The 23,314-nt window shown below is 44.7% G+C and overlaps 1 protein-coding gene across 3 annotated transcripts in view; it reads right to left on the reverse strand.

Moving 5' to 3' along the window:
* Window positions 1-23,314, reverse strand: part of JADE1 (jade family PHD finger 1) — a 223,176-nt gene that overhangs the window by 54,615 nt on the left and 145,247 nt on the right. For 2 of the 3 annotated variants that reach the window (XM_078676770.1, XM_078676772.1), the window contains exons 4-6: window positions 19,874-20,031; window positions 17,708-17,898; window positions 3,081-3,292 (exon numbers count right to left, since the gene is read on the reverse strand). In XM_078676770.1, the coding sequence (XP_078532896.1) occupies window positions 3,081-3,292; window positions 17,708-17,898; window positions 19,874-20,031 (561 nt within the window). The remainder of the gene's footprint in view (window positions 1-3,080; window positions 3,293-17,707; window positions 17,899-19,873; window positions 20,032-23,314) is intronic. The other variant, XM_078676773.1, reaches the window with a different exon arrangement.

The raw sequence follows: 23,314 nt of genomic DNA on the forward strand, positions 1-23,314 counted from the left end.
GCGGCCACTCCTCGATTTGTCCCGTCTCCCCGAGCGAGACCTCGACCTCTTGGGCCTCGGACGCTCCTTCGGCCTCCCAGGGTCAGGAGCTCCAGGCTTCTTAGGAGTCTTCTTCGGAGGCGTCGGGAACTTAGGCATCGACACCTCCCTCGGTGGGATCGGGGGTGGAGGAGCAACCGGACGCGGGTCCCGCGGAGCCGGCTTCGGAGGCGGGGTAGGGGCCTTCGGAGGAGGACCCTTCGGCACAGCCGGCCGCGGAGGAGGCGTAGACGGCTTCATCGGAGTATCCACCCCGGAATGCGCCGGTCCCGGCGAGCCATCACCTCTACCAGAGAGTGGGGAGCCCCCCACAGTCCTGGGCCTGTCCTTAGGACCTCCAGACGCTGAAGACCGGTGTCCAGACGACGACCGATGTCCCCTCGACGTCGAACGGTCCTTCGGCGCCGACCGAATCACACTCCTCGACGTCGAACCGTGTCTCCGTCTCGACGTCGACCCCGACCAGATCGACGAGCCACGAAACCTCGACGACGGGCGATGGTGCCTCGACGGCGACCTCGACCTCTTCGCCGGTCTCGACGTCGACTTCCTGGATCGCTTCGACGGCGACCCTTTGGATCTTCTCGACGTCGACCTCTCCGACCTTCTCGACGTCGATCTCCTCGACCGTCTCGACGTCGGCCTTTTGGAATGCTTCGACGTCGACCTCTTCGGCGCCGGAGATGCCTTTCGTCTCGACGGCGACCTTGACGACGAGGATCCCCTCGACGACGATGTCCTCGACGGCGAACGGCGGTGTCGCCTCGACGGCGAGCGCCGACGCCGGGCCCTCCGATGTCGATCACTCGACGCCGACAGCGACGACGAGGATATCGACACCGGCTTCGACGGCGGCCGGAACACGTTCCTCGACGTCGACGGGCGACGTTTTCTCGACCCAGAGCCCTGGGGAGACCTGGAACTGGCCGTTGACCGTCCCCTCGACGTCGTGGTCAGCGCAACTGACCCAGACGGAGACCTTGGGCGCGGGCTGGTCTTCCTGCCCCTGGGGAGCCCCCCAGAGGCCTCAGCATGGGTAGAAGGAGCCCCTCCTGACCCACCTCGTGCCTTCAGCTTTCTCTCCTCAAGTCCCTGAAGCCTGATCTTCTTCCTCTCCTTCAGGGTCCTTCCAGAGAAGCTTCTGCAGATCCTACACTCCTCAGGGATGTGGGAAGAGGGAAGGCAGAGAATACAGACCTCATGGGAGTCTGTCTTGGCCTTCTTTCTTGAGCACTCAGGGCATTTGTCGAATAATGCAGGCATTATTGGACAAAAAAGAGTGCAGAAACACAGAAAGAAAGTCACCAGAGTACTTTAAAAGTACCAAAAATCGAAATCAGTGTAAAACACTAACAAAAACCCTTGAAAGGGAGAGCTCAATGCTCCAGGGTCCTGCTTGCAGGAGCCGGAAAAAAGAACTGAGGCTAAGTTGGACCTGCTATGCATTCTGGGATACTGAGAGAAGGTTCTGGAAGGTTCTCTTAAAGGCACAGTATCCTAATTAAGCCACATAATGGCAGCCTATGGGGCTTGTCTGTCCAGGTTCTTCTCTCTATCATTCCTGAGGGATTTTGCTGTTAAGCAAGGGAAATCTGTACAGGCTTTGCTGTTTTGTGGATTTTATGGTGGAAATTTCTAGTTGAAGTACTGGACAGTGTAGCCTTTTGGCTGCATTATCTGTCTTTAAATTCTCTCTTAAGTGTCTATGCATTTTCTGCATTTTTTGACACTGTAAGAGATTATTTTTGATTGCTCCGGGGTCCACGCACATGGGCGGGACTATTCACTAGATTATGACTATACACAGAGATCCCCTACTACAGAAGGTGGTACTTTTGGCCTTGGTCCCCTACAACCCTAAGTCCCAAAGGAGACCCACAGAAACTGTTCGAAAAGAACTGTATGCCACATATCCCTTTTTTCACACATGGAAGCATTGCTGCATAAGACACATTTAAGTGAACAATTTACTTACCAGTAAAAATTCATATTTAAAAAAGAGTGCTTACTTGATAAGGAAGTTCTTGGTATCAAAATTAACAGAACATTTACGATGGTTAGTTTTTCTAAATTGGTCTCGGATTTATTCTGCAGTATGCATCTCATTTATTGCCTCAGGGAGTACAACATATACTTAGACCTACCCTCAGATAAGCCTAACTGCTTGCCCAAACTACCACAAAAGAGAGCATTAGGGTTATCATGTGTGCCTTTGTAAACAAACTGGGGTTTTCCTGGAGCCAGCTAACTACAGTAAACAGACCCACAAATGTTTTCATAAAATTTGCATACTAAGTGTTATAAGTTCAAATAAGATCTATAGGTCCACCTGACTCCTCTCAGGATGTGGCCTTTCCTGCTGCCTGTGGATCATGGTGGCAGACACCTTCACATTGCTGACGCACACTGCGCTTTCAGCTACAGAACCAGAGTCAAAAGTGATGTGTTCAGGTGACTTGCCATAACGCATGGCCAGTTAATTGGAGGAGGCTTATAATTTCTACCCAAGAACGGGAAATCAGAATTGCCTTCAGGATGCTATGGAAGCATCTTTTGCTCTGCAAGTATCCTAAATGGATAAACTCCCTCCGTGTGATCTTCACTAGAATATTATATCCCTTACACAGGTGTTCCCAAAAATAGAATATATAAATATTCACTGTGCATTTAAAAGGTGCTTGAATTGAGGAAGATTGATGAAGAACTTACAACGCAACTGCCTAAGCAATTTATCCAGCAAATCCTTGTGGAACAGTGAATCAAAATCGAAAATCTTATGTGCTGCACACAAAGCAAAAATTATCAATTTCGAACAATTTATACAAATGGAGATACCGGTTTTAGATCTTAAACCTGTATACGAACCTTATAGACTAAACATAGGAGGAAAGCTGAAAGCTAGTCTATAGAATTCTCAATAATTATCTAGATAAACAAAATCAACTTGATTAAATATGTAGATTATCTGCAATGGCCAGCCATCCCCTACAGAAGCTGTATGTTAGAGAAGCATTTTATATACATCACTCAAGATGGCATACCTGATGCACACAGATGTTACACTTGTCACAAAACACCATTTCATTGTCTTCTTCTCCATCTGGTGACTGGCACACATCACAAACCACATCTTCATCATACTCGATTCCAAGTCCTTCCTCTGTTTCAATCGCGTGATTCATATTATCATAACACTTCTGTTCAAACAATTCCATGGTTTTCTCCATGGTATATTCATCCAGTTCAGGTATTCCTGGAATAAAGATGGCTTTTAGTGAAAAAAGATACAAAGCCAGGACAAACAAAGAAGGGAAAGAACTCTGCAGCTGATAAAGAAAAGATCATCAAAACATCCACTGTTACATGATGATTTTAAATAACTAAATACAGCTGGTTCTCAACTTCATAATAGAGCACCAACAACCAAATCCCAAAATGAACTGTCTTCAGATGTACTAGTGGAATGCCCTAATTATTGGTATCTTAAAGCCACGATAGCAACTACCTTGTGCTCTTTGTCCCGCTGCGGCATGAGGAATGGAATCAGTGGGAACATATGGACCAGAGCCTTCAAAAACACTTTACAACAGGTGACCAAAAGAGGCAGGGATGGTCAGGTAAACATAAAAAGGCCGACAGGGCTGAGAAGTAACTTATCTGTTTCCACAACAAGAAGATCAGATTAATGTAATTTAGGGGTTGTATATTTCAGTTAGAGCACCAGAAAACAAACTTCTCCCAGTGCCCCGCATAAATCAATTTGATAGATTCATGTTTGGCTGCTAACCTGATACTAACCAGTTCGGGAGGAAGATCAAAAGCCATCAACTTTCGCCAATCAATCTCCGTGCATCGAGATGTTGATTGTGCAACACTGAGTGCTAAACTCTGCCCCGCTGCTGCTACAGGCGTCTCTTCTGAAGGGGCATAAGTATTGGAGGACATATGCTCATGGCCAAAAGTTCCGGGTACCACAACCTCATTCCCCAGCATTGGGCCACTAAGCCCTGTACTGATCTTCTTGAATCCACTAGGTGGGATGGGTGGAAAGGCATACAGGAGTCCCGGCCTCCAATCCTGGCGAAAGGAGTCTCCGTCAAGGAATTACAAAGTGCAAACCTTTTGACACTGCACACTCTCTGCGGTGCCAATTTGATAGAGCCAGGGTTCCCCTCATTCTTGGAAGATGCCTTGTGCCAATACAATTTGTGATCTGCAAGATAACATCTGCAAAGTTTGACTGCATCATCATTAAGCCACTTCTAGAGGGCCTCCACGCAAAAGATCCACAACCCTACTCTGCCCTGTATATTGCAGTACCACATGGCAGTTCTGTTGTCTATGAGAACGTATCCATTCCCCCGTGATTGTTGGTAGGAACGCCTTCGGTGCCGAAAAAATCACTCACAGCTACAGCAACCTGAAATGGAGGCAAGATTCCACCATAGACCAGAGTTCTCTGATCACTACCCCAACCAGATGAACTTCCCCAAATCAGCCACGATGCATCCATCATGATCATTAGTTCTGGGAGGGATAGGGAGTGGGGTTTGCCACTGGTCTAACTGAGTTGCCACCAACTGTTGCAGTCTTCAGCTCCTGAATATACTCCAACAGGTCTCCCTGGTGCTGAGCCCACGAGACTTCAGAACCTGCTTGTGCCACCTGGCATGGTCCACAAGTAGGATATTGAAAGCCAAGAGGTTCAGAAGACTCAGACTCACTCTCATTGAGATCTAGGTCAAAGGCTGAAACACCAGGATTATAGACCGAATATCCTGTACTTGTTGAGGCAGAGGGATGGATCGGAGTAACACTGTGTGGAGGCATAAGGTGTGACTTTGGCACGCCGATGGAGAAACCCAATGGTGGTCAACAGGTCGGCCATAGTCTGGAGGTTGTTTACAACTGTGTTGGCCAAATCCGCCTTCAGAAGTCAATCATGGAGGGTTGGGAAGACTGGTATTTCCAACCTCCACAGATGAGCTGCGACCACAACCACCTATGTGAGCTTCCGGTAAGGTCAAAGGTGAGCACAGAGAACTGAAAGCGCTTGTGACTTGCATCAAACTGCAGAAAACGCCTGTGGAATGCCTGTGGGACGACAGGATGGGAATGGATAGTAATGTGGAAATATATGTCCTGCAAGTCCAGCACTAACATCCAGTCTTCTGGAGTTAGGGCAGGCAGGACTTGGACTAAAGTGAGCATTTTTTTTTTTTTTTGAAAACCTTTATTGACATCAAAAGGAAAGACAAGTCGAGGCCTACAACCAAGCCGGCCGGCCGCCATGTGCAAAATAATCAGGAGTCACCAGGCAAATATCACATAATCAATCAGTACAAAGGGTCCCGCGTCGCCCTAGGACTTGGGCTCAAGACTCTGCTGACCGTGGATTGGGACAGAGGGCTGCGAGCGACGGGGTGTGGACTCCGTTTCCCAGGAGCCCAAGGGAAACCCCGCGCCCGTGACACCTGGGCTGCTCTCCCTCTTGGTCCCGCCCCTTCACCCAATTGGAGGAAGCGCCCGACAAGAATAATTGCGCCCTGCTGCGCGGGAGCGCGGGAGCGCCCGGGGCTAAGCCCGGGCAAAGGGCGGGCCCTCTGTGGCCCTCAGAGGCCTAAAGAGACTGGACTGGGCCAGATTCCCTGGTCGATTACTGAACGGCCTAGGACTATTGTATTGTGTAAGTGCTTGGGGGGTATATTATATTATCAATCATTATGTCAATTGAAATACTAACCCCGGAGTTGGTTGGCCCTGAGAAACCTGTGAGTCTGATAAATGGGAAATTAGATAATTACTTTAAGAAAACTCTCTTGGATTCTCCAACCACCGCCACCCTTGAAGAACTTCGGGCTGAGCGACGGCGGTCGGTTGAAAGCCTAAAGAATAGACCATTCCCGGTTTCACCAGTGTTAATTAGCTCTACGGGGGACGGAACTTTTATTGAAAATATCTGTACCCCCTCGCAGGACAGCATCCCTCTAATATTTAGAGAGGGAATATCTACGAGCGAATTTGAACCCTTAGGCACTACTAGTAAACTGCCAACCATTGCTACCACTCCTAGTACAACTAAATCTATTGTTATAACCAAAGCACAAATTACCCCTATTCCTAAACAAACCAAAGCAGTTAAAAGTAGGCCAAAAAAAGTCACACCGGTTAAAATTTATTGCCCTCCTCCGACAAAAAGGCGTAAAAAATCTGACCTTCCAAAGAGGAAAATTAATCATGCAGACTTTGGTATTAAAAAGGACGATAGTATTAGGGGAGGACGGGTCAAAGTAACAGAAAAAGGAAGGATAGTTATATCACCTACGCATCCAGGCGTAACCCCCTTTATAGACCCTGTCATCTCCACCGCCGACAGCCCCCCCGCGGTTGTGACTCTACAGGAACCTTTAAATGGTGCCTTGATCGATAGCATAGAGTCTATAATGAGGACCTATACTCTGGCTATCGTAGATAGACTCAGTAAATTAGAAAATAGACTTGGGAAGATAGAACATGAACTGGGAATCAAGATAGGGATTAATAAAGTGCTGCCTAATCCCCTTATTCAAACTCCAATTTTACTTACCTCATCAGGAACTCCTGCTATAACTATTATACCTACCCCTGTTCAGACTACCATTTTGCCTCAATCTTCAAATAATATCAGAGGAAGTACATCAGGGAGTAACCCTGTTGTACTTAAAAGTAAACCCACATTGTCCCCGGCTGTAATGTCTAATGGACAGCCGAATAACCTTGGTCAAGCCCCAGGGAATAAAAAGAGAGAAAGAGGAAACGAGCGGTCGGCTCGAGGTAACTATAACAAGGGCCCCCTTCCAGAACTACCACCAGAAGCTGTACCCTTTGTAGTAGTTCTTACTGGGGTACCAGAGCTGGAGAAGAACAAACGGGAGGGCTTTGCCCAGCTCAAAAATAAAATATCGCATTGGTTAAGTCTACACAGACCTATTGCAAATAATATTAATGGAGAAATTGTCCATGTCCGCCGCCTTCCTTGGCTGGGAGGAAGACCCAAAGATATTGAGGGAGACATAGTGGTCATTAATTTTAGAGATCAGAATGCGGTCCATTTTATACTTAACTGGCCTTCTGACCACGGTAGTAAATCTATTATTCCTCGTCCCCTAACATATTTTTATCCTCGCTCAGTGGTGTTCCCACCCAATCACCAATCAAGGCGTGCTCCCCCCCCCTTATTGAGGCAAATGCTCTCAAACCCATATCGTCCACCTGTCTACAATAATGGCCCTATATTTAATGACAAGCAACCACCTATAGTTGTAGATCCGTATGGGTGGAATACTGTAGGCCCAAGGTACAACTCCCTAACACACAGGAGAATGGATCATCTCAAACCTTTTACACCCCTAGATACCACCAACAGGTTTGATGTGTTTAGTGGCCTGGAAGACTGTGACTGAAGCCATCGAGCCACAGGGGAGGGGGGCAAGGAATTCTGTGGAGACACAGGGGGAGATACGGGTGCAGGCACGGGGGAAAGAGGCTCAACTGATATTAACCCACCCAATGGGTACAATGCTACTTGTAGCTCTGGGGGTAATATACGTAATTCTGGGCAGCTTCATTGTAACTCAGATACTCCTACCTCGGCCAATGGAAGTACAACTCCGACCCGACTGTCTGAAGACCCCGTGCCAGGGGAAGTAATCCACATCCATACCCTACCCCCACCATCTATGGAGGCTGTTAGTTTAACAGAACGGGGATATAAGATGGCGAGTTGGAATATTGCTGGGTGGAATAATAAGACAGATCGTCTAGGATGGTTAGAATTTATAACCCAATTTGACATCTTGTGTCTCCAGGAGACTTGGGCGGCCGAAGATGTCTATCTTGATGGGTATGTTGCCTATAATTGCCATGCTCAGCCATCCAACATGGGGAGAGCCAGTGGTGGGATGGTGATATTGCTCTCTGTGAGGTTACCGGTTCGAGTGAAAATCCACCAGATTGTTGGTCTGCACTCTCAGCTGTTGTGGTTACAACATAGGAATGGGCGAAATGTTTTAGTAATAAACCATTACAACAATGTTTTTAACCACTCAAAAACAGATATGGTTGATGAACTTGAAGCGGAGGTGGAAAAGCTATATGGGCGCAGTGATGTGTCTTTTGATATTCTGTGGGGCGGAGATTTCAACATTCACATGTGCCCATTTGCTGGCAAAAGGGTGTGTGGGTATGGGGGTGAGGAGGGGGAAGATCAGACCCATTTTTTACATACGGTTTATGGGGAATCTCTAAACACTCTTATGCTTAAAATGGATTTATGCATTATGTTACCTGGCGTAGACAGTGAGGGCAATTCGGTACCGACCTTTATTGGTAGGAATTGTGCCACGGTTATCGACTACCTCATTGCCTCCTCCAGTATTATAGCTTTGTGTTCCTTACCCGTAATAGTAGACCCAGCCCTAAGTGATCATAACTGTCTAACAATGTATCTCTCCTTGTGGGGGGATAAAGTAAAGGCGTTACATGGTGCAGTGACAGATGTAGTTCCACATAGACCCAATGGCCCTAGAATTAAATGGGGTAGGCAAAATGAGGAACGTTTATTATGTACCATTGTGTCTGCCTGTATAGAGGAGGTGGAATGCTGTCTTGAACCCGAAAAGGATAATGCTGATATTCTAGCTAGCTTCGACATCATTAATAAAAACATTGCACAAATCTTAACTGGAAGAAAACCAAAGGGCCCTAGGAATAACGGGGGATGGTTTAACAGGGAATGTACTAAATCCTTACAAAGACTTAAAGTTGCCCTTAAGGGTAAACCCAGGGATAAGGAAGCAGTAAAAACCCTTAGAAGGGAATACTCAATTCATCTGAGGGATAGGAAACAGGAACTAAGGGAGGAGGCCTGGAACAACTTGACTAAGGCAGTGGATCTTAAGGATGCCAAGCTTTTCTGGTCCACTGTCAATAGTCCCTTCCTCCATAATGAAGAAGCCCCGGTAATGTCTGCTCAGGTGTCTGAGGAACAATGGGTGGTTCATTTTACTAGTATTTTTAACCCTGAAGGACTAGTTGTAGGGGGTGATAGGGAGACCGTGGCTTTTATCCCCCTACCTCTTAATATCACAGTCTCTGAGGTGGATGCCGCCATCCGGGTCAGCAAGGGGGGAAAGGCGCCGGGCCCTGATGGGGTACCCGTTGACCTTTATAAAGCCGAGGTTTCTATCTGGAGCCCATTGTTAACAAAGGTTTTTAATGCAGCTGCAACGATTGCGGCCCCACAGACTTGGGGGGAATCAATCATTATCCCGGTGTATAAAAAAGGGGAGAGGGGTGAGGCAAAAAACTACCGCCCGATTTCTCTCCTCACTGCTTCCCTAAAAATTATGAGTAGAGTATTACTGAGTCGTCTGGAGGAATGGGTAGAAGACAAAGGGATCCTTGCGGATTCTCAGTATGGATTCCGCAAGGGGTTAGGCACCATAGAACAATGCATTAATTTAGATCTTATTATATGCAAATATACAAGGGCTAAACAAGGCTCGTTGTTTCTTTGTTTTGCCGACCTGACCAGTGCCTTCGACCTGGTTGACCATGGTCTCCTGTGGTCAACCTTGTTGGACATGGGTGCTCCACAGGATATTATCTATTTCTTGGCCCAACTTTATAGGAATCTGACGGCTAGGATACGCTACGGGCAATCGGGGGAGTGTACACCCAGTATTAAAGTAGGTTCTGGAATTAGGCAGGGATGTGTCCTTGCACCTCTTCTTTTCTCCCTTTTTATAAACGCAATTGAGTCGGAACTACGGACCATCAGTGCAGATGCACCGACTGCTGACGGCCTTTCCATCCCAATATTGCTTTACGCGGATGACGCGGTTCTGCTCTCACAAACCCCTCTTGGGTTGCAAAAACTTATGAATAAATTTGCAGATTTTATTAATGGGAGAAAATTAAAAATTAAATAATTCAAAAACTTTTATAATGCCCTGTGGGAAGAAAATTAAAAACTTAAGGCCCTTTACAGTTATGGACCAAACTATAAAAGTGGTGGACAAATTCTGTTATTTGGGTATCACTTTTAACAGAGGGGGGATGTGGACACCTGAAATGATTAATGTAAGAGCCAAAATGGCCAAGTGTTCTTTTGGCATATTTAAGTTCGCATCCAAGTTAGGCTCAAGACGGATACCAGACATGTTGTACTTATACCGCCATAAATGTGTTGCTCTGGCCCTATATGGCTCAGGAGTGTGGGGCCATTGTAATAACAACATGCTCCAGGTTGAGGAAAACAAATTTGTCAAAAAACTCCTGTGTTTACCATCTTCTGCCTCAACAAAGCTGATCCATCAGGAGGTTGGTCTAGAACATTTATCTGACTTGATCAGATTAAGACCCCTGTTAGTATAGAGATCTATATGGATTAAGGAACAGACTGGTTTCACAAGAAAAATTATTTTAGACTGTCTTCATATGGACAGATGTTCCCGCATCCCTTGGCTTAACTATATTATTCGAACATTTAATGATGTTTTTAATCTTACTGTGTGTGATAACCCTTTTTGTGTTTTAGATATCTCGAAGAGTGAGCTTAAACATGAATTTTTGAGGGTTAGCATGGTGAAGCGTAACGCAGCTACTGCTCAGTTCTCCACACATGTTTTTTACGACAGATATACTAAGGAAGAAATGGGGCTTTCAGGATACCTTAAATTGGTTACTATCCGATCCCACCAATATGTATTGACAAGATTACGGATGGGGATTGTTCATTTGCTTGTTGCGTATCCTGAAATGAAGACCTATACTACTGCCCCCTGTCCGTGTGATGGGACCACAAAACAAAGTACGGAGCATTTTTTATTGTTATGCCCTCTTTATCTTCACCTCCGAAAAATATATCTGAAACCGCTTTTTAAAAAATATAATGTATCCACTATTGTATCGGCCATGGTGCTTTTATTTGGACTTGATTCACAGGACATCTGTTTTTTTTACTGCTGTATTTATTTTAAAATCGATATGTTTGAGGAAAAGCACCCTTTTTTGATATGTGATTAACTTAAAATTTTGCTGTACCCTCATGCTTTATTACTTATGTATGTATGTACTTTTATGATCATTAATCAATGATCGAATAAAGTTTTTGAATTGAATTGAATCAGTACAAAGCAGAGGCCGTACAATCGTAGAAGGGGAGAGGAGATAAGAAACCAAAGGGCTAAAACACAGGAGTAAATAAGGCTTAATTTTATAATACGGGGAGAAGGCATATGACAGGCTCACTTGCAATACGGAGGTATCCGGTATCCCAAACCAACCTCAACATTAATATGGGGGCAAATTATCGGGGGAACGACACAATGCATTCAAGAAATCAGGATGTGCGAGACACAATCAGCCCCTGAGCATTATCCTCGTAACATGCCCGCCACCCAAGACACTACCAAGCCAGAACAGAGGGAACGGAAAAACAATGCATCAAAACCAGCCCGTCATAGTAACCTCTGGGACACAGGAAGGGAAAAAGGGGGGGGGAGGGACGAAGTGGGGAAGGGGAAGAGGAAGGGAAAGGAAAACGGAAGAGAAGACTAAATAAAACAAGAAAAAAGAATAAAAAAATATGAAAAACGAAAGGAAGAGGACACGCCAACACAGGCCCCCCGTGGCGGGAAGACAGGAGACAAAAGGAGTAGCGGCCCAAGTGGGGGTATGGCGATCGGGGAGAAAGACAGCCGAAACATAACAGGAGGAATAACGACGCCACACCCCCCACCCGAAACACACCATAGGAGGTCGGGACAGACGCGGCCTCACGAAAAAGAGATACAAAAGGGCCATAGAACCAGAAGACAAACAAAAATAGAGCCCAACCCACCCATCCCACCCTGCACCCCTGTAGAAGGCTATGGCCCACCCTTCAAACAGCGTGCCTGTCGCCCTAAACCAGAACCCGAAATATAGCGATAAGTAAGAAAGAAGAAAGAGACAAAAAGGCAACAAAAGCGGAAAAAAGAAGACAGGAGGGAGGAGCAGAAGAACCATAATCCGAACGGGCGGCTGCAGCCCTCCGCCCAACCAGAGAAGCACAGTCAAAAACAGATCAGGACGACACCCCATCACGTGCCACAAAACATGAGGAAAAGGGGACCTCCCACCTTTCTACGAGTAGAAACAATTATGCTACTAAGTCGTATACCGGGAATCAAACAGAAGTCGTACCCTTCACCCCCAACCTTTTCGAACGATAAACCCCACCCACCACATGGCAATGTAAAACCACATACTAAATACGAAATCAGCATATAATCGAGTGGAATGGTGACTAGCATAGTTACGTGGGGGGTAGATAAATCCACAAGGGAGCAATAGTCCAAACTGAAAGTAGAGATGCATCAAAGATCGCAGCACGAACAATGAAAAACAGGAGTTCAGTTGCGCCACTGGAGCGGGCGATGTGGCCCCAATTATAGACACAGGCAAAGTCATCGAAGCAGGCACAGGAAGCAGTCCACCAATAGTTTCAGGCAACAATGTCAAACAGGGTCGCAGTACAGCATCCAGGTCCCCGGGGTCCGAACCTTGAGAAGCAGGGCGCCCCAAAGTCACCGACACACTACACGATCTTCGATCAGTGGCGGAGACACTCAAGTCAATCGAGGGGGGTGAGGCAATGAAGTCTTCGAAACAAGAGGGCGACGAGAAGAAACGGCCACCCAAAATGGCGGCAGATCGTGGCGGACCCACCGAAACGCCCAGGGCCAGGGAAGCGTGTAGGGATCTCAGGGCTTCCAGGATATATCTGACCGTCGGCTCACGTCCATCAGATCCGCTCCCCACACCAATAGGCAACACGGGCCCGCCGCCACAGGGTGATTTCTCGTTGCAGAGGGTCGGCCGCCATTTCGTGAATCAGCCCAATCGCCACTCACCAAGACCCCCGGAAATAACAGTTCGCAAATGTAGGACTTTACAAGCTCCGGGGGTCCCCGGCAAGGGCGGCCTCGATGCCAAAAGGATATCCGCCCCAAACGGGTCTCCGCCAGCACCAGTACAAACAAGCCGTTATGTTACCAATGCCCCAAAAATGTGTCGTCCTCGCACAGGATAAAAGACAGGATAAGCAATCAGGACGGAGGGCTGCGGGAGCCGAGCTAAAGGGCGACCATTACGGCCGCGAGCTAGGCTCCTCCCTCCTAAAGTGAGCATTTTGAACTTGCCTTCTGTAGGGAAATGTTCGGAAAACGTGTCCATCCTTTTCAGCAACAGAAAATAAAGGCAGTAACAACTAGTCCCAGTCTCTGATGCCAGCAACCTCTTTGTTACGCCCTTGGCCAAGAAAGTGTTAACTACTCAGTGGACTGTTTACAAGTGGTCCGCTTGGAGGTGTTAAGGTGCAGGTGGTATGTCTGAGGAATAGGACAGGAAGGGCAGGGAATAATAGTGTTCTACAATCTGGCGCACATTTTGATCTGATGTGCTGCTCAGCTACTGGGTGATTGTGTGACACCAAGGACAAATTTAAAGGAGTTTTGGTGCAGCTGCAGGAAGAGGGCATGGAATTGGGGGTAAACCGTTGCCCCAGGGGGTCTGAACGCTGTCTGCCAGCTCTGCCGGCTTCACACAGAAAAGGGGCGGAAGGCCTGCTGTTATGGAGGCTCGTATTGCCATTGACTCTGCAGGTATCCCCTTCCAAAACCTCGAAAGAAGAGCTGTTGTTGGGGGAACAGCCAAACAGGCTGAACAAGGCCCCGAGAGCAAGCAGTGGATTTGCTTGATGGACTTTTCGTTGAGTGTCCATCAATCTCTCGCCTTGACAACTAGTTCACAGACCATTGTTACATTTCGGAGCTGTTCAAAAATATTTTCAAAACACAATTTTTACCGCTTATTGATGTATCCCTTGGAGTGTCCTGTAATCAGATTGAATTTTGAGGGGGTCATTGTTCATTGATACTGATATCAAATGCCCACACCTATGGATTGTCTTGCAAAAGTGGACATGCAGTTCAATGGCTTGAAACTTGAAATGTTACTCTGAGTGACTGCAAGTGGTTAGACTAATTGCAAGCATTCCTCCCATCATGTGTTTGAGTGTTCTCTGATGGCTCAGGACACAATATCAGGTGAGCAACGAATACCAGCAGCTGATCTGCAGCCTCAACACCTTACTGTACATGTAACGCATATCAGGACAGGAGTGTGAGTAAAAGGAAGGAGAAAGTGTAAGAGGAGTGGCTGTGAGAGGAAGAAAGTGTAATGTGAGGGATGTGAATGTGAGAGTCCAAGGACGAGTGAGTGACCGGAGAATATGGAGGAGGAGGGAGCAAGAGAAATGTGAGGGGGGAGCAAGAGGGGTGGGAGGAGCAGCAGAGTGGGTGGAGGGCGAGTTGATGGTTTGTGAATTGGCTGCTGGTGTGTGGAGTGAGGGGTGGGTGAGAAACTGTAGTGTAAGCATTCAGGTATGTTAGACGAACAACCCATAACTCATCCTACAAACACAATGCTTATGAACTCACAATATTTATACAAATAGATTACAAATAAAAACAGAGCCAGAAAAATAAAAGATGCTGTAGACACAGTGATGCTGTCAATGTCAAAGAAATATATAATGTCACAAGAGATGTCAGCATTGATGAGACATGAGGTCATGACCATTGTGTTTGGGGTGTCTGCAAGTATGCCCATGCAACCAAGCAAGTTATACGCTGCTGAGCTAGACATAACGTACCACAATCAAGTGTATTTCAGTTATTTTCTGGCTTAGTTATTAACCATACATTCACTAACTTTAAGATTTTTTTTAAGCATACGTTACTATACCAACAACTTACTGTCCCCATATTCTTTTTCCGTTAAATGATGTCTCCATTAGTACATGGTCTCGACACATACATTGAATTCAATACATCCACAATAGCACCCATAGTCTGCGGTGTAAACAACTGGATCTCGAACTATGGGTGCAGTCTTACGTGCATCCTGTCCGCAGCCTAGTTGTCGAGGCTGTGGACTTCCAGGGCCCTCATGGAAGTGTCGAGTCTGCGACCTTAACAACTAGTCCACAGGCCACTTTACATTTAGGGGCTATTTAATATTTGAAAAAACATAACTTTAACTGTTTTTTTTTTAACATATCCCTTGGGAGTGTCCTGGCATCAAATTGAATTGTTAGGGGTCATTAATACTGAAATCAAATTTCCACACGTGTGGACTGTCTTGCAAAAACAAGGACCCCTAATGTCTAGCAACACTGGCCCCTGCATAGTCAGACTATTTTACATAGTTATGGCCCTTCGGAGCGTCCTAGTTGAAGCCCAGGTAACTTACCAACACAACAAAAAGCGCATCTTGTCCTACCCTCTGCTAAGCTGTACCTATATGAATTGAGGTTTGGCTCATGGTTGTGGAATGGCAGATGGCAGTCGCTGGGGAGTAGCACAGGTGGCTTGCAGCATATGTGGTCCTTACATGTTCGCTTTAATGTCCCAGGTGACACAGGCGTGTGCACTGGCTGGGCAAACTAACACAGGCTCTTATGTGGTAGAGTGTCGTGTGTACTGGCTGGGCAAACTAACACAGGCTCTTATGTGTTAGGGTGTAATATGCACGGGCAAGCATGTTGCATGTCTCTCACCCTTTCTTTTTATCTCCCCTCCACTGTCTCTAATTTCCTTGCTCACGCACGGTCTCTTGACCTACTTCGCCCTCTAATCTTTCTTGCCCTCATCATTCTGTGTGCCATCTCTCTCACTTCCATGTTCCCTCTTCCTCTGTCTGTCACCCTCTCCCCCATTCTCTTGGTCTCTCTTATTACGTCTCCTTTTCGGTCTCGGGTTCTCTTCTGCCATCATCTTTCCTCTCTCTATACTAATCTAGTATTCTATATTTTTTGTTTCTTAAAACTGTTATGCAGCATTATGTTTTGTTTTCTTTATTATTTCAACGTTACTTGTGATGTCATGAATATCAAGTGTGATATCATACATTGTGGATGCAGGAAGCTAGAGTTAATTGGACCAAAACGGGCGAATATTAGTGTTTTGAGTTTAAGATAGAACTACATCTCAGTTTCAATTTCGGTTTTTAACCCGTTTGCTGCTTCAAACCTTTCAGTGCCAGTGCTGAACGTTCGAAGAAACGGGTGCGGCCGCGTCGGCCGTTGGACATGCGCAGCACCAGGGAGGTAGCTCGCGTGACGTCAAACGGCAGCAGCGAAGGGGTTAAATATATACAATATTCTCTGAAAGAACCAAAGGGTAAAGTTACGTTATAGTTGGGTGAAAAAGACAGCTTAAACATATGGTTTTAAATTAACAAAATGACTGAAATTCACCAGTTACAGTCATCTCAAGTAACTTTAACTCGTGTCCTAAAGTAACTGGAGTAATAAAGGGTTTTGCGATGTTTCAGTTTGGCGCAAATGACACTAATCTTATTCTCTCTGCTTAAAACCTCTACTAGAAAAAAATAAGTCTTTTGAAGTGAGCAGTATTAGAGTGTCAGTGGTGTTGAGGAGTGATTCGTATAAAGGAGCTGTTCCCCATATATTTCTTGTGAACTATCCAGAGTTCCCTACTTCCCTTTTAGCAGATTTTATCTGGCACTCTAAGCCTGAAAGGGTATTACTTTGATAGATCTATCTATACACACACATAGAGCTACTAAAATAATAATTTTAAAAGCTCTCCACAATAAATGAAATGCACTAAGCAGCAAGACGACAGGCCATTTTGTCATTGTTGCCAGCGGCTTCGCAATTTTTCAATAAAAGACTCCAGCAGATGAACATTTATAAAAAAGGACTTGAGCTACCTGGCACATTGACAGTGAACAATATTGAACAAGCTTATTAAGACATTTCCATTTGAGTCTGGCTATGGCAAAATGCTGGTGTATTCAAATTTGACTAGTGTGATGTGATATAAGTACCTTATAACTGGCATCAGCCTCACAGCTGCAATATGGGGTGCCTGTAGAGAGATGGGGGAATCGAGTAACAGATAAGGGAGTCTCACAATGATTTAGGCATGGAGTGAGAGTTGCCCTCAATGTCTTCAGTTGTTCCTGGGAAATATAGATTTTATTTTCTTAAACCTTCTTAGTTAGGAGTAATATTATGGAGTCTAGAGGAAAATCTGTGATAAATATATGTATATTGTGGAGGCTCAAAGTAAAAGTGTAATGAAGAGGCTCAGAGGTGGAGGATAGAAGGATTACCATGGTAAGGTTATGCCTGATCTTCCTTATTGTCTGTGTAAATCCTATTTAAGACTCCGTCTCTTAAAAGCAGCAAAGGTATGACTGAAGAACACAAACAGTACCACTGGTAAAAGAATATCAAGACAAATAAAATGCAACATCTTCTCACCCAATAAACCAACACATGATTCTAAACATCAAGTTAACTAGATTGGTGTCTCCTGTCATTTTCACCACTACACCATTCATGCCCTCCCAGAACTGCAAAGGCAGCCACATACTGCTGTCAAAGTTTAAGTAACTGAAAATAAGCATTAATGGTCGCCAGTCTGGATTCCCAGCATGACAGTAAGTGTGCTGCTATTCTGTAATAGAAAAAAAAAATATTTTGATGCTTAAAACAACACTTCTACTTTACAGAAATCCGCAATTAACTTGAAAATATGCCAGTTCTCACCCAGGTCTTTAAATTCTTCATTGACAAGTTCCAACCATGCAACATCCATGTCATTCAAGTCATAGCGACAAACACCTTCAGCCAATGTTTTAATATCAATATATCCAGGTTCCGGAGGTTCTGTGTCAGATGATCGAATATACTTCTTGGACCTAGTAAACGTGACAAGCGAATCCTTCGGAGCAATCTCCCTAGTAAAAAATAAAATATACAAGATTTGTAGCTAAAGACATCGTTTGCATTTTGAAAAAGAGTTCGGGATTCCACAGCAGAGCATCATGAGTCCTGCAGGAAGTAGAACTCACTACACTAAAATTTAAGGGGCTGATCAGCAGTAGAAACGAGTTTGCTCGAGTTTTACATTCCTGCGTCAGGAACACAGTCTGGGAATGCTAACTCACTCTGTGGATAACCCATGAAAACTGGTTTAGGATGTATTTTATTCAGAACCAAAAGCACTCCAGCCCTACTAATTCAATTCTGCCACTTCTCCTTATTCAGGAATTTCTTTGCACTGTAGGGGCTAGTCTCCCAAAATAACATCATGGATGGTCTACGGCTTTCTGTAAGTATGCAAACCCTTGCCAATGCTTCTGATGGCCACTTTTTCATAACAGTCTAACACTGGAATACATAGACCTTTGTAAACCACACTTGTGACAGACACTTATAGCTGCAGATTCCTCACCTTTTGAATATTCCCCAGGTATAAAACTGGACGCGCTCAAAGGGTGGCGCTGTGCATCTGCCCACTGACACAGTCCCGCTCTGGAAGTGACCTGGTGGGTCTATAGAGGAGCCACTCCTGCACGCGGATGCCAATTCCTTTCTTTCTGCAGATCCGGCGCTTCTCTCATCTCTGAGACCCTTTTTCTTCATGATTTTCTTTGAAAATTATTCAGTGTGCGAGGGATGTAGCCCTCTAAGACAGTATTTAAACCCTGTAAGGACAGTCACAAGCAAATGTCTCTGACAGATCCCCACCAAGTTTGCCTGAGGTATCTGAAGTCCGGTCACAACTCCAAGACCTGCGTAGACTGCCCGTTGATCAACCTGAAGGCCATCAAGGAATGCAAGGCAACACTTTACGTCACCACACACAAGAAGACACAACGAAGGGGGCCACTCAAAGTCCCAATCCCAATACAAAGCTCAATCACGCCTCTAAGGAGGGGAGTCTTCATTGCTAGGATGCAAAAGAGCTCTTAGCTTCTACATAGATCATACCAAAGACCACTGATTGGACAATTAGCTCTTTGTGGGTTCTCAGAGCTAAGAAAGGCAAGGCTGTGTGGAAGCATACCATATCACACTGGACTGTGCTCTACATTAAGATCTGCCACACTTTGGCAAAAAGTAGCATCCAGAAGGTCTGTGAGTCAATCCCACCAGGGTCAAAGCTATAACCACTGCGTTAGAACACAGAGTCCCTGTCCTAGGCCGCTACCAGGCAGCTATGTGGGCATCCTTCCATACATTCACAAAGTACTATTGTCTGGACAGCCAGGTCCACCGCGAAGGGCACTTTGCCTGCTCAGGCCTGTCGGACTTTTTGGTTTGAGTCTATCACAGCCCACCTCCCATTAGGTATCCACTTTGGCATCTATTCAAAAGGTGAGGAATCTGCAGCTAGAAATTTCTATCAGAAGAACGCGTTACTTACCTTTGGTAACATCCTTTCCGGCAGAGACTATCTAGCCACAGATTGCTCATTGCCCTCCCATTCTCCCAATTCTGTGATTAACAAGATCCCAGGACTAGAAAACTGCACACTGGTCTACCAATTTTCTTTTGGGCTCCAAGTCTGGAAGTGCGAACACTTTCGAAACCAACTCGGGTGAGGTGCCTTTATAGGCCCTGCACGTCACTTTCGGAGCCGCATGGCGCTGCTTCCCGGCACAAAGAGGTACTACGAAAAACGTTTCCAGATCCAGTCTGACGTCTAGGGAATATTCATAAGGTGAGGAATCTGCAGCTACATAGAGCCTTTATCAGATAAAGAATTACTCAGATATAGCATTACGTAAGAAAGTAATTTTTTTCATCTTGCTCATGTTAGAGGGTGCAATTACCTTTCCGGATTTTTTTAGATTGTGTGCCCCTGCTTGATATGCCCTAAACAGCAAATTAAAACATATTTTATTATCGAGCAACTCTCAATAATACCTGGCTGTAGGTTCTGGGACGGCGTCTTGACTGACTGGCACCTGAACTCCCTTTTCCCATTCCTGTCGCCAGGGGTCTGCCAGCACATAGTACTCATCTGGATCCAGTTGGTAAGAATCATGCAGTTTCATGGCAGTGATCAAGTCAGTTCTGAACACCTAAAAAGAAACAAGGTCATGATGGATCAGGAACAACTGGTGCAAACAGTATACGTTTCAAGGGCACTTGGAAATTATAGACCGATATGACTAGGAAAGTCACTTGCAAACACTCTCCAAAAAAACACAAATCACAGTCTGACATTAAATATAGAATAAATCCAACCCCTCACTGGTATGCCTTCGTCCAAATGGAGTATTATTTAACTTCTGTACCTGATATTTTTATTGACAACAAAACTGAATTGATGTTTATTTGAAATTCAAGTCCGCAACATTACAAATCGATACAAGTTGGAAAAGTGCAAGTTACAAGTGAACACATTTTAAAAAGAAGTAATAAAATCCAAAACAAATGACACAATGTGAGAAACATGAAAGAATTCTCTGTATTAGCATACAAAGTTAGTGAAATACATCCATTAGGCATGTTTCAGGGGCAACTTCAAGTAGGCTTAAGATTCCTCTGCTTAACTTTAGTAGCTAGGTCTTATCAACAGGGCACTCCTCAGAGAAAAAGTGAAGGGTTAGCTTGAACAGTACAACCAGACAATTCAGTTAAGAAATTAAGAACGTAAAGGTTGTACTAAGTTCGATTAAGAAAAGAAAAATAATTTGAAGTAGGAAAGGATGAAACAGATCAGAAACTAGAAAAATAAATGATAAAAAACAAAAATGGATGGGAAAATAAAGCATCAGACTAGAGTTCCTTAGATCGAACTCACCACCAGGTTGCATCCAAGTGTTTTGATCGAACTTTGAATGGGAAGAAAGCAAGTTTCACGAAGGTCGGGTGGCAGAAGAAGAGGCACTGCCTTCTTTTGATGAACACTACTGCTCTGACGGGAGCACTGTAGGATGGTTAACAAGGTAGCACTCTTTGGACACTTCAGAGTGAAATTCAAAGTCTGCAGCCCACCCTTTCTGGCTTTATCTATCCCTTCATGACCCAAGTGAAAACTCACAGGTTTTCTGAACGGATTGCTGGCACCCAGTCAATTGGGTTTCTGGTTCTCTGAAACAGCACATCCCTCTCGATTATGAACCTTCGCAGCTTCTCAGCACGCATACTCCTTCCAGGAAGCAGATTCCCCAAGGAGGCCAAATTAAATAAATATGTAGGTTAGGTCAGCGAATCGACTCCCGAAGTGTTAGAGCAGAATTCTCGGCTGACAAATTCAAGTCAGACTAAAGAGAACATCCTGAAGGCGCCTCCACAATGGCAACCTGTGCCTCAAAGCAACTTTACCCCCATCAGGTAAACACCACAAAAAAACAACAAAGGTTATACTCCCACTTCGTACATCAACAGTTTGTCAGACATCACCATCCACCTCATCAGCACAAATATTAACGTAGATCCATCCTCTCTCCCATGATCTTAAACATGTCCATGCACAACCTCAAAACACACCTAGCCAACGAAAAAGTATCAATATACTGACAACAAGCAACTTGGCATGTGAGGATGCATCTACTGGGCCTAACAAATATGAACTACACAAACCAAGAGATACAGGTGTACAAGCTGTGTTCACCTCCCGTCCGTAATTCACACCACTTGTAAATTCTACCAGTTGAGAAACATAGAATATAGTAAAAGATAATGTAAACCTAACTGGACTGTAGGGGTAACATTACATTATGGTTCTAAGATAGAATCCCGAACCTCTACACTGGCCTATGAAAAGCATCTTGTATTTAAGGCCCTTTTAATCCTCACGTTGCACCTAAAAAGAGTCTTTGAAATAAAGGCTCCCAAAGAACCCCGATTTCTCTTGTTGAAGGTATTTTACAGTATTGAGGTCCACTGCAGGAGCCAACAACTGCATTGGAAGAAAGTGCACAGTGACGGAGTCTGCATAAGTTAGAAACGCTATACAGAACGCATCTTACCTTGCACAAAACTCTGAATGTAAGTGGTAGGACAAATCGTTAATCACACAACTTGTCAGTTTTCCTAAAGGCATGAATGAAGATTGCTTGCTCAAGAACTATATCTTGTCAAATGCTTGCAATTAATTAATGACTAAACAGCTGGATGGTTCATGTGTATATTGGAAGTTGCCCTTTTCCTAAATGCCAATTGTTCACAGTATCCTGAACGTGTGACTAAATTCACGGACAGAAACAATAACCTTCATTCAAGATGGATAAAGCTAACAAAGCTATTTTATAAAACACATTCGAACACCTTACCACCATAAGCATAACTTATCGTAGGCACTGGAGCTGCGTACATTTGTGATATGCTTTTATTTCTGAAACCTTGGAGGAGTGCAGGACATAATCGGGAGCACTGTTACAAGATGGAGTATTACCCTATGTAAAGCATATGCCCAGATTAAAAATAATCATGCCCTAAGAGCAATGCATGGGAAGGAAAATTGTAAAAATAGTTAACAGATACTGGAGGAAAGTTTGTTGAGGGTAGAGAAGTGTCCACCTCGACCAGCTAAATGTCACACAAATTAAATAATAAAAAACACCTGTGATCAATCCCGTGTAATATTCCACAAAGCAATTAGGTATAAATCAAAGGAAATGTGTAAATTATTTAGGCAGTGAATACACAGTAGAAAATGTCACACAACATTATATATTTAACATTTTCTGGAATTTTATTAAGAGAAATTTTTTATGAGTAATGTGAGACCAAATTGACATAAATACAATAAGGGGAATCATAGACCAGCTATTTTAAAGAGTTAACTTAAAATACCACAAAAAAACACACTCAGTGCCAATAATAATCAACGGACGCTTTAAGCCAGGACCTCAGCCCAATTTGAGGCAGATGTCGAAGGAGCCCTGGTCAGATACACAAAGTGCACTGGTCCCGGGAGAGTCTGGAAATCAAAACTTTTAAAACTTTCAAAGTCCTAAAACAAAAAATTACTTTCATTTTCTTTTTTCTTTTAAGAAAACGTGGTCTTCCTGCAAGACAAATTTGAAATTGCAGCCGCTGCCATAGAACAGCCTGTATGATACCTACAGCAGGTTGGCCCCACTTAGACTCCAGAGGTTTTAACTTTTTTTCTAGGAAAAGTTTTAAAGTCCAAAAACAGAAAGGGACTTTGTCAGTTTTTCAGAGATGTATGGAGCCTTTCAGCAGTACAAACCTGAAATTCAATCAGACGCAATGGAACTGCTGATTCAGTATGTTTTGCAGTCACTTCTGAAGCAAGTGTTTCAAAAGTTTCTAACCTTTTTCCTGGTGCCTAAAGGAACCACAGTAGTACACGTCTAATCCCCAGGGTTTGTTTGGCATCTAGAGACTCTT

Source organism: Lissotriton helveticus, chromosome 2_1 (assembly GCF_964261635.1).
Source record: "Lissotriton helveticus chromosome 2_1, aLisHel1.1, whole genome shotgun sequence".
NCBI classification, from domain to species: domain Eukaryota; kingdom Metazoa; phylum Chordata; class Amphibia; order Caudata; family Salamandridae; genus Lissotriton; species Lissotriton helveticus.